This window comes from Ceratotherium simum, chromosome 16 (genome assembly GCF_057802395.1).
Source record: "Ceratotherium simum simum isolate JZ-2026a chromosome 16, ASM5780239v1, whole genome shotgun sequence".
NCBI lineage: Eukaryota > Metazoa > Chordata > Mammalia > Perissodactyla > Rhinocerotidae > Ceratotherium > Ceratotherium simum.
The window spans coordinates 59,975,611-59,986,455 of NC_141915.1; the positions used below are offsets into that span (position 1 = coordinate 59,975,611).

Genomic DNA, 10,845 nt, shown 5'->3' on the forward strand with positions numbered 1-10,845 from the left:
GGCTGCTCCCGGGCAGCCGTGAGGCGCTGCGGCTTGTGAAGGCGGCGTTTTTCCTCTCCAGAAGGGAGTTTCTGCCTCTTCCACCTCAATTAGGATTGTCCGTTGTTGCAGGAGTTCCTCTTTTCCAGTTTTCAGTTCTGTCTCAGGGGTAATTTTTCCACGAGTAGTTGTAAATTGGCTGTGTGTGCGGGAGGAGGTGAGTTCAGAGTCTGCCTACGCCGCCATCTTGACTTCTCTCCCCATTTTTTATTGTAAAATATTCATTAAACCACAGAAAACAAAAATATACAACTCAACTAATTATTATTAAGTAAATACAAGGGCAGGGATGTGACTTTGATGTGGCCTAAAAGCAGAATTATTAAACTTCAAGCTTTCAAAAAATAGCAACAAACTGACAAAACAGGCGTCACCCCATTCCTGAGGCTCACCCCATTCCCCCAGGGGGAGACTGGGGATAAAGTGCATGCAGGTTGTGAAGGCAAGCTCTGAGAAGGGGGAAGAAGAGGGGGCTGTGCCCCGCGGTCAGGAGCCCCATGAACCCTACTGGCTTCTCCCTGGGAAGGGACCATGCACGTGGTAAGCCTCATTCTCATGTCTCGAATGATCATGCATCAAGCTCCCGATGTAAGTGACATCCTGTGTTCTCCACTCTGCACGGTACAAAAGGCCTTCACTGCATTTCTGATAGTCCTCTTGCAATTCTCAACCATCAGCTTACACTGTGGGTAAAGCAACAGAGCTCCTTTAGGGTGTTGGGGAGATAGTCCTGATATCCGAATGGGGCCAATTCAGTTCTAATAGCATTAAAAACATACCTTAATTTTTTTCTTGTTATAAAAATCTGTACTCTCCTAAACTACAAACAGCCTGGGGAATGAATGGAGTGGACAGTGCGAGCCCTGTGGGGGGGGGGGGCACTGTCACCACTGGGGAAGGGGTGGGGTGGGGTTGCCATGGCATCTGGTGGGTGGAGGCCAGGGATCTTGCTAACCATCCTGCAGTGCCCAAGATACCCACACAACACAGAATGATCCGGCCCCAAATGTCAATAGTCTCAAGCTCAGAAACCCGCATCTAGAATGCTCTAGAATGGAGGTCCATTTTGAAGAGCAGAAACTCCGTTCTCAGCGGAGATCTTGGTACGTGGTGTGCTGGGGAAGGGTTGGTGGTTGACTCTTGGGGCGGGAATGTATGTAGCTTGGAGGAGCTGCTTCAAGATATTCCAATACAGGGCCTGTGACAAAGCCTCTAATGGGTGACTGTGGGTGGCTGGGAAGGGCGAGTGGGTGATACTGTAGGGGTACCCACCTGTACTCAGTCTGTGGCGGCAGAATCCTGGTCAAAAGAGGTCAACCCTTGTGATTTGCCCTCAGGTGGATTATGAAGCAACGGAGCCCTCGTTCAAGGCCATCCTGGAGGGCACGACCCTGGAGCAGGCCGTTGGACTTCTCCGGAGGGTGAACGGCTTCTGCTGCCTGTCTGTGAAGGTCAACATGGAGGGTACACACTGCCCCCGGCCTCTCTTCCATGAGGCCGCCTCTCAAGGCTTGCTCACCACCCAGTCCCGTCTCTCTGTGAGCCCCTGGCTGTGCCGACACTAGCCCTCCTGGCCCACCCAGAACCAGGCTGCGCCCCAAGTGTGCAGAGGCCCCCAAGCCAGCTGCGGACCTCCCACCCACTTACTCCGGCACCAGTGGTTCCTGAGACTTTGGGGGAGGTTCCTTCTTTCCCTCCTATTTTCACATTCTAGAGCCTTCCTTGTGTAGGATCACAGCCCTGGGTTTATCTGTCTTCATGTCCTCTTTGATCAGGTTATAAGAAGCTGGTCCAGGACCTAGAGGCCAAAGTGGCTACCTCAGGGGACTCCTTCTACATTCGGGTCAACCTGGCCATGGAGGGACGGGCGGAGGGGGAGCTGCAGGTGCGTTGCAATGACATTCTGCACGTCACAGACACCGTGTTCCAGGGCCGCGGCTGCTGGCACGCCCACCGCATCAGCCCATACAGCATGAAGGGCACCGAGCATGGCACCATCCCCAACTACTCACGGTGAGCCGCTGCCATGGACCCCGACACTGTCCCAGAGGGGGCCAGGGAGCTGCCTGGGCAGACATTGCCTGCTTTGCTTAGGGTGGGGGGGATCCCCTCCTGCCAGGAGGAAGGATGGTGTTCCAGAGGCTTCCCTTCGCTGCCTAGGAATAGAGGGTGAGAGTGAAGAGACGCCCCAGAGAAGCAGAACCCCCACTGTGCTACCCGCCATGTTCACTGCTTGGATGGGTTTGTTTGTGAAAAGGGCTGTACCTCAGTCCTGGAGCATTTGAGAGCACTCGGGACCAGAGTTTCCCAACTTCAGCATTGCTGACATTTGGGGCTGGCTCACTCTTTGTCATGGGGCCTGTCCTGGGCACTGTAGGATGTAGAGCCTCTGCCTACCAGATGCCAGTAGTTTCCCTGCACCCCAGTTGTGACAACCAAAAGTGTCTCCAGACACTGCCAGTGTCCCCTGGGGGTAGGGTGACCAGTCATCCTGGTTTGTCCAGGACTATCTTGGTTGTAGCACAGAAAGTCCCAAGTCCTGGGAAACCCTTGGGACAACTGGGACAGTGGTCAGCCTCCCTGGAGCAACATCACCCCTGCTGACAACCATGTTCTAGACCAACCAACATGGTTCTAGGCCAACCATAGTGCACACAGCAGGGGGTCTCGTCCAGCACCTCTCAAGCCTCATTGTCAACCTGAGTCACCTGGAGATCAAACTCAGCAGGTGCAGGGAGAGGCCTGAGATTCTGTATTTCCAACCCGCTCTCTCGGTGATGCCAGTCTGAAGTCCTCAGGCCACACTGGGAGTAGCGAGGTTCTAGAGTGGTGGCCTCAACCCAGGCTCACACTGAGTCACCTGGGTCCCACCTCAGAATAATTCAGTTGGCATTTGCAGGGTGGGCTGAAGCTCTGCAGTTAAAAGCACCAGGGGACTGCAGTGGCTGCCAACGTGGAGGACCACGGCCTAGGGCAGCAGGGGTGTTCTGGAGCACTGGGCAGGGAGCCCACTTCTCCTTCCAGCTCTCCTTGCAGCTGGGTCGGGGCTGTCATCCTCTGCACAGGGCTCAGCAGCTGCTCATCGCACTCATCCAGGACATGGCTCAGCAGAGCACCATCACCCGCAAGGTGAGGTGGCAGGCTGGCCAGGGCAGCCCCGATCCCGGATGCAGGGTCCCCCTTGGGTGGGCCCTGCCTCTCTCCCCTGGCCTTCCTCCTTCCCCAGTTCACATCATCTTTGGGGAGGGGCCCAATCAACCCCTCCTCCCACCCAAGCATCCCAGCCCCACCTGGGGTGGGCTGGAAGAGGGGTGGGGGGTGGCTGGGGGTCCTGTGTGGAGGGTGGAGCCTGCTGATCCAAGGGGGGTGACTCGATGGGTCTCTCCTCCGTGGCCCTCCAAATCTTCACCTGGGTCTGCACACCATACCTAGCCTGCAAGCTCTTCTAAGTGTGCAAACACATCATGTATGCTTTCTCCGTCATGCTCCCAGTTCACCCCATTTGCCTGTCAGTCTGCACCCCATGCTTATTCCCTCTGAGGCTGGGCACCTTTGTGTTCTCCTGACACAGAACACTCAGCTTTCCCTGAGCAAGGTGCTGGGATGGCCCCCTGGACGGCAGCTGGGCTAGGCTGGGGACCCCTACTCTTCTTGCCTTATGCAGCTGGCCCTCATTGTGTATACCCAGCAGGGGAGCGCCCTACTCGGGGGCTCTGTCTGCCTCTCCTCCCTCCCTTCAACTCCCACCCCCTGGCACAGGGGCTGGGCCTTCAGGCTGTTCAGTGGGCACACCCTGAATGTCCAGGGACCACCCTGGAATTGGCAGTGGGGCAGGTGCCAGGCCCCCCGTGTGGGTGACTCCTCCTCCTCATTCTTTCTCCCTCCTCCAGCAGTCTTCCGGGGTACCCCAGAAGTTGGTCCGCATCGTCAGTGTGGACAGAACCAAGGCTGGCCCTCTGGGTTCATCCTTTGACGGGGCCCAGTCAGACCCCAGCAGGGTGGAAGGTGAGGCGGGTGGAGCTGGTGGAGGGGCCGCTGGCTCCACGCGGGCGAGGGTCTTTGGGGGCTGCTGCTGGTTGGTCAGCTTGCTCAGGGTGACGCCACCACTCGTTTAGGCCAGAATCTGTGTTTTAAGAATCATAAGTGACATCTGTGCATCTTTCTGGAGAACACCTGAGCTACACATCTTTAATGTCCTGTAAACCGATAGTCCTACCTCTGTAAGTAAAGTAGTCCAAAGGCATCGACACAATTATATTGACAGCAGTCCTTTCAGAATAGAAAACTATCCAAATGCCCCACGTTACACAAACCGGTGGACCCCTCAAGTAGCTACTGAGGGATTGGTGTGGGCGTGAGGTCATGACACAGGTCAGCACAGCACGTACCCTGGAACAGGAAATGTCTCGCGATGAAGACGAGCAGAAGTGAATTTAGAGTAAGGTAAACCGTTCTGAGCTTATCTTCTTCTTGAAAAGGTTTTTTAGGTGCATAATATACAATGGCTGTTGAAAACAGAAGCATAGCCTAAAAGACAGGGGAGAGGCGTGAAGGGACCCAGGGGGGAGGCAGGGACTGGGGACTGTGTGTCCCGCGAGGATGGGGCTGAGGGAGAGGAGGCAGGAGTCTTGCAGATCATCGGGGAGGAAGAAAATCATTTTCCCTATCCTCCCTGTGGGCCAAACAAGGGGAACGGGATTAAATTGCAGCCTGTGAAGCTGAGCCTGCGGAGCCGCAGAGCCGTCTAATCACGGGTGCAAAGGAATCGCTCAGCCTGCGAGGGATGTGTGGTTCGTGGCGTTAGAGCCGAGCGTGTGCCCACGTTACTGTAGGTGCTGGGGCGGCGGTGAGCAAAACAGGCACAGTCCCTCCTGGGGGGACGCCTGGTAAAGAGCCCAGGACAGCCGATGGGTCGGGGGCGGCTGCGGCCCGGTGCCCGGCCCTCTCAGGCTCCTCTCCCCCACAGAGCCCTCCCTCGTGCGCTTCTGGGTTGAGAGCTGCTTCACCCTGGTGCCCTACACCCTGGTGCACCCCCACAGGCCTGGCCGGCCCCGGCCCGTGCTCTTGGTGCCCAGGGTGGTCGGCAGGATCCTGAGCGAGAAGCTGTGCCTCCTCCAGGGGTTTAAGAAATGCCCAGCAGGTAGGCTTTCACCTGGGGGCCCACCTGTCTGTCAGGGGTGGGGCGAGGCCTTGGCAGAACACTTTATCTGCTCTGGGGAGAGCAGCGTGAAGGTCGATGTGTGAGTGTCCTGGGGCTGCTGTAGCAAATGACCGCAAACTGGGCAGCTTCAGCCTCACAGTTCTGGAGGCCAGAAGTCCGAAATCAAGGTGTCTCTGCAGGCTGCACTCTCTCCAAAGGCTCTAAGGGAGGATCCTTCCTGCCTCTTCCGGCTTCTGGTGGCTGCTGGCGATCCTTGTCGGTCCTTGGCTGTGGCTGCTTCACTCCTGTCTCTGCCTCCTCATCACGTGGCCTTCTCCTTCTGTGTCCCTCTGTCTTCACATGCCCTTCTCCTTCTGTGTCCCTCTGTCTTCACATGGCCTTCTCCTTCTGTGTGTCCCTCTGTCTTCACATGGCCTTCTCCTTCTGTGTGTCCGTCTTCACATGGCCTTCTCCTTCTGTGTCCCTCTGTCTTCACATGCCCTTCTCCTTCTGTGTGTCCCTCTGTCTTCACATGCCCTTCTCCTTCTGTGTTTCCCTCTGTCTTCACATGCCCTTCTCCTTCTGTGTCCCTCTGTCTTCACATGCCCTTCTCCTTCTGTGTCCCTCTGTCTTCACATGCCCTTGTCCTTCTGTGTCCCTCTGTCTTCACATGCCCTTCTCCTTCTGTGTGTCCCTCTGTCTTCACATGCCCTTCTCCTTCTGTGTGTCCCTCTGTCTTCACATGGCCTTCTCCTTCTGTGTCCCTCTGTCTTCACATGTCCTTCTCCTTCTGTGTCCCTCTGTCTTCACATGGCCTTCTCCTTCTGTGTGTCCCTCTGTCTTCACATGGCCTTCTCCTTCTGTGTGTCCCTCTGTCTTCACATGCCCTTCTCCTTCTGTGTGTCCCTCTGTCTTCACATGCCCTTCTCCTTCTGTGTGTCCCTCTGTCTTCACATGCCCTTCTCCTTCTGTATGTCCCTCTGTCTTCACATGCCTTTCTCCTTCTGTGTGTCCCTCTGTCTTCACATGGCCTTCTCCTTCTGTGTGTCCCTCTGTCTTCACATGGCCTTCTTATAAAAAACTAGTCATTGGGTTTAGGGCCACCCTACTCCACTATGACCATATCCTTACAAATCACATCTACAAGGACTCTATTTCCATGTAAGGTCACCTTCTGAGGCTCCAGGTGGACATGAATTTTGGGGGGACACTATTCAACCCAGGGCAGTTACTGCTGGCCAATAGGCTTGTACTTAACCAGGGTAATGCAACTGAAAGTTTCCATCTACCTGCCAAAAGGCACCAGCAGAGGCATGGAGACAAACCAACCTGCTGGAATCCTGGATCCCAGCGGACTGAGTCGGAGTGTCCTTGCGCAGCAGGAAAGGCGGTTCCATCGGCTGGAGAGCAGGAGAGAGGCGTGTGTTGGCGCTGCCATTCACCTACCCGTCGTCAGCTGACGGCTCCTGCAGAGGCATTAGGTTACGACTTGAGGATGTATAGGGTCCTGTCCTACCCTCCTGGAGTTCACAGAGGGGATAGAGGGGAGCAAGTCTGGTCCGTGAGGTTCCTCTAGTGAGCACCTACTGTGTGCCAGGCTCCGTGCAGGAGCTGGGGGTACAGGGTCCAAGAGGCCCTCAGGGGCCCTTCTGCTCCTCTAGAGACACCTGAAGATGTGGCCTGCTGGCCCCAGTGGCCCAGAGAGGGAGCGACGGAGCCGGGAGAGGGTCGGAGCTGGGATCTGACAGGCAGGCAGGAGTTTGTGAGAGAACAAGGCAGGCAGGCTGAGAGAGCAGAATGTGCAAAGGCACAGAGAGCACAGTCGGCCTGGACCACTGCCTGTCGGGGCCGGGGGAGCGGGGACGTGCGGTTTATATAACAGGCAGGGGAGTCAGTGAGGGTTCTGAAGCAAGAAGACATGATCCGGCTTGATCTCTGAACGCCTGTTCTGAAAGCAAAATAGCAGACGGACTGGCGAAGGGCATGGCTGGCGGCTGGGAGATGAGCTCCAGACCCCGGACCCTCGGGGCCAGAGGTGCTGCAGGCAACACAACCATGGGGAGGAGAGACCCAGGAGCTGTCTGCAAGCTGGAATCCCACGATGTGGGGCGATGGACAGAGGCGGCCAGGAGGACGGCACCCGCAGTTCTGACTTGGGAGACTGGGTGGTCGGAACCAAGAGAAGCTATTCAGGAAGAAAGGCAAAAGTGGGGGGTGTGTTTTAACAGGTTTACTGAGGGCAGAGGTTCTCTATCTTGGCACTATGACATTTAGGGCCAGATCATTCTCTGTTGTGGGGGGCTGTCCTGTGCATTGTAGGATGTTAAGCAACATCCCTGGCCTCAACCCACTAGATGCCAGTAGCATTCCCCCTCTCCCCAACGTGTGATGCGCAAAAATGTCTCCAGACATTGCCGAGTGTCCCTTGGGGGCAAAATTGCCCCGGGTTGAGAACCACTGACTTAAGGGATCTAAGGGGTTTCTAGCTGTAAGAAGTTGGATATGTAAGTTTGGAGCTTGGGGAAGCGATGGTAGAGGGGTTTGTTTATCTATATGTCTGTCCGTCCTTCCTTCTTTCCTCCCTCCCTTCCTTTCTCCCTCTGTCCTTCCTTCCTTCCATTCCCCACCCACACCCTGGCATGGATGGAGCACCTGCTATGTATGATGGTTTAGGGTGAATGTGCAGGGCACAGACTCCTCTGAGTGGGAAGAGAAAGGTCAGGTTTATGAAGAGGACACTCTAGGAAGAGCTTCCCCCAGAACTGGCAGGGTCCGCGAGAGCGGGGGTGGGTGGGGTTCAGTATGGGGCTCCCTTAGGACACACAGCTGGGTGTGTGACATCCCCGTCTGCTGTCACCTTCAGAGTACTTGAGCCAGGAAGAGTACGATGCATCCAGCCAGAGAGGGGAGATCATCCAGGAGAGGGAGGCATCTGGCAGCCACTACTGGGTGACCTGCCGAGCAGTCGAGTCCCTCATGGAAAAGGTAAGGGGCAAGCCCGGGGCTGCTCTGAGATTTAGGAACTCCATCTCCAGAGGAGGCAGTGTGATAAGGCAGGAGGGACTGACCATGAGATCTGACAGATGCTTGTTGCCGACCTCCAGGGCCCCCTGGACATCCCAGGTTGGTGCTTGGCGTCTCTCTGGCTTAGGGTTCCGTGGGAGTAATGCGGAAAGACCAAACTCTGTTTCTGCCACTTGGGATCCGCGTGACCTTGGGCAAGTCTTTTAATTTCCTTGAGCCTGTTTCCTCAATGCAGGAGATGTTTAATAAATATTTGTTAAGTGAATGAAATAAACGGAGATAACACTCCATGTCTTAAGGCTCAAACTAATATATGAAAAGACTCGCTATGAACTATCAAGCTTTATATCAATACAAGGCAGCCAGGTCCAGCTGTGAGCCAGAGCAGGATGCCCTCCATCCTTCCCAATCCCCATGCCCAGGGAGGTTGATGGAGCCATAGGACTCCTAGGGTTTGAGCTCCATGCAAAGTCTCCCACACTGCCAAAGGCCTGCAGTTTCTAGATCTCAGGTGAAAACTCAAAGAATGGAAACTTAAGATTGTACAGCCAGCACCCTCGTATACACAGGGGCATTCCCAAATGCTCTTCCTTGTCTCCTTTATAAACTTCACTCCTACCTGGTCCCCTTCTCAGCATCACCCCCGAGTGAGGGCTCCCTTTGCTTCCTCCAAGGCCCAAGATCTTGCCTCACTTCTCCCTCCCCCTTCCCCCAGAACACCCACGCCCTCCTGGACGTCCGGCTGGACAGTGTCTGTGCCCTGCACAGGAAGGAGATCTTCCCCATCATCGTCCACGTCTCTGTCAATGAGAAGGCGGCAAAGAAACTCAAGTAGGTGTGCACTGGGGGCTGGTGGTGGGGTTTGAGACAGGCATTGGAGCTCCCCGTAGAGCCCACGGCGCATGCCTCCAGAGCACGTGATAAGGTGGCCAGGAACTCACCTGTACCGGCCCCCAGAAGTGTCACAGGGCAGCTCCCCCACAGTTGTCCCCGAAGTGTGCCTGCTGCTCTCCCCTGGGGAGCAGCCTAGAGGACAGTGAGGTGAGAACCTGGAACCTGCCTTAACTCGACTAAGGCCACACGTTTACCGGGGAACACAGAGTTAACCGTCCATCCCTGTGAGGTGAGGACAGATGCTAAAGACCATTACGTCCTGGGTTTATGGCTGGGGCCAGACCCAGGCGTCCTGCTGCCCCTTTTATACCTTGAGAACTTCGCTTGTAAACTAGACCTCTGCCTCCCATCAGTGCATCATCTGGGGCCCGAGTCACATTTTCTTTACGAGGCACTCGGTCTCCTCGAATGGGGGCCACCTGCATCCAGGGGCATTTGGGCAGCTGCTGCGTCGTCTGTACATCCAGCCTGGGCTCCAAGCCGGCGGCCAGCTTCCAGGGCTCTGCACCAGGCAGCTGGCCACTGCTCTCCCTGAGCCCACCCCACCGTCTCTGGTCTGTGCAGGAAGGCCCTGCAGCGGCTCAGCACCTCGGAGGAGCAGCTCCTGGAGGCCAGCAGGCAGGAGGAGGGCGAGCTGGACAAAGTGCCCTGTCTGTACAGCAGCCTGGCCCCTGACAGCTGGAGCGACCTGGACACCCTGCTTGGCTGTGTCCGCTCAGCCATCGCAGACGAGCAGAAGAAGGTTGTGTGGACAGAGCGGAGCCCCCGCTGACGCCCCTCGCATCCCCTCCCGGGGCTGTGGGACCTTCTCGTCCCAGTTAATACAGTCCTGTCCTTTCAGCTCAGGGCCTCGCAGGCACAGCTTTGGGGGTGCTTACCACACAGGCCCAGCTCGCCGGCCATCGGCTCTCCTCGCTCGTTGGGGTCTAACCTTGACCCCTCACCACATGCAGATCACAAACAGGCATTCGCACCACCGGCTCACTTTCTGTGTAAACTGTCTCCGTCCCTCACGGGGGCTTCGCACTGTCTGAATCAGAGACCCCGAGAATATTTCTGTAGTCGGGGTGTCTCCTGCACCCTCCCCAGAGCTGGATGCCCCAGACGTCTCCAGATAACCGCCTGTCTGATCAGAATCACTGCACTTTCCTTTTATATTTCAATGTGTGAAAGGGCTCCTTCCAAACCTGCTGAGGCAGCAGACTGGTAGTCCTGTGTCCCCTAAGGTCACTGCCATCACTGCCGCCCCTGCCCAGAGCAGAGGTACAACCTCACTTATAATGTAACCCTGGCTAACTTTTCTCAGCTTCTGATGGCTGAGAGATGCCTCAGTAACTCTAGTTTATAGAGACTGTGTGTTTACTAGTAAATAGTTTCCAAGTGATGGACACTATTTTCAGTGGGTCTGTGCCTGTGGCCACCATGCCTGGCCCAGGGACAGCGGGGGTGTCCTGGGGAAGGCTCACACAGACACCTCTGCACACGCACTGGCCAGGCTCCTCCTGAGCCTAAACTGCCCCCTCTAACTGGGCGTCCCAGCCCGGTCCCTTCTCGGCCATCTTTACTCCACCTCCAGCACTCGGGAGACATCCAGCATGGCTGGGGCGAAGACTCCCAGGTCCCACCCCTGCCCCCGGCTTTGCCTCCCACTGTCGTAGACTGAATGTCATTTGACAGCAGTGCCCCAAACCGGAGTGCCCCAGGAAGCTGCTCTAGAATTCAGGTTGGCATTGTCATAAACAAGCGCA

The 10,845-nt window shown here is 56.2% G+C and overlaps 1 protein-coding gene across 3 annotated transcripts in view; it reads left to right on the forward strand.

Moving 5' to 3' along the window:
• Positions 1-10,789, forward strand: part of CARD14 (caspase recruitment domain family member 14) — a 41,849-nt gene extending 31,060 nt beyond the window's left edge. For 2 of the 3 annotated variants that reach the window (XM_087441724.1, XM_087441725.1), the window contains 8 exons: positions 1,377-1,503; positions 1,815-2,052; positions 3,105-3,168; positions 3,930-4,044; positions 5,006-5,179; positions 8,043-8,164; positions 8,919-9,034; positions 9,662-10,789. In XM_087441724.1, coding sequence (XP_087297850.1) covers positions 1,377-1,503; positions 1,815-2,052; positions 3,105-3,168; positions 3,930-4,044; positions 5,006-5,179; positions 8,043-8,164; positions 8,919-9,034; positions 9,662-9,869 — 1,164 coding nt within the window. In that variant the 3' untranslated portion in view covers positions 9,870-10,789. The remainder of the gene's footprint in view (positions 1-1,376; positions 1,504-1,814; positions 2,053-3,104; positions 3,169-3,929; positions 4,045-5,005; positions 5,180-8,042; positions 8,165-8,918; positions 9,035-9,661) is intronic. The other variant, XM_087441726.1, reaches the window with a different exon arrangement.
• Positions 10,790-10,845: the final 56 nt, after the last annotated feature.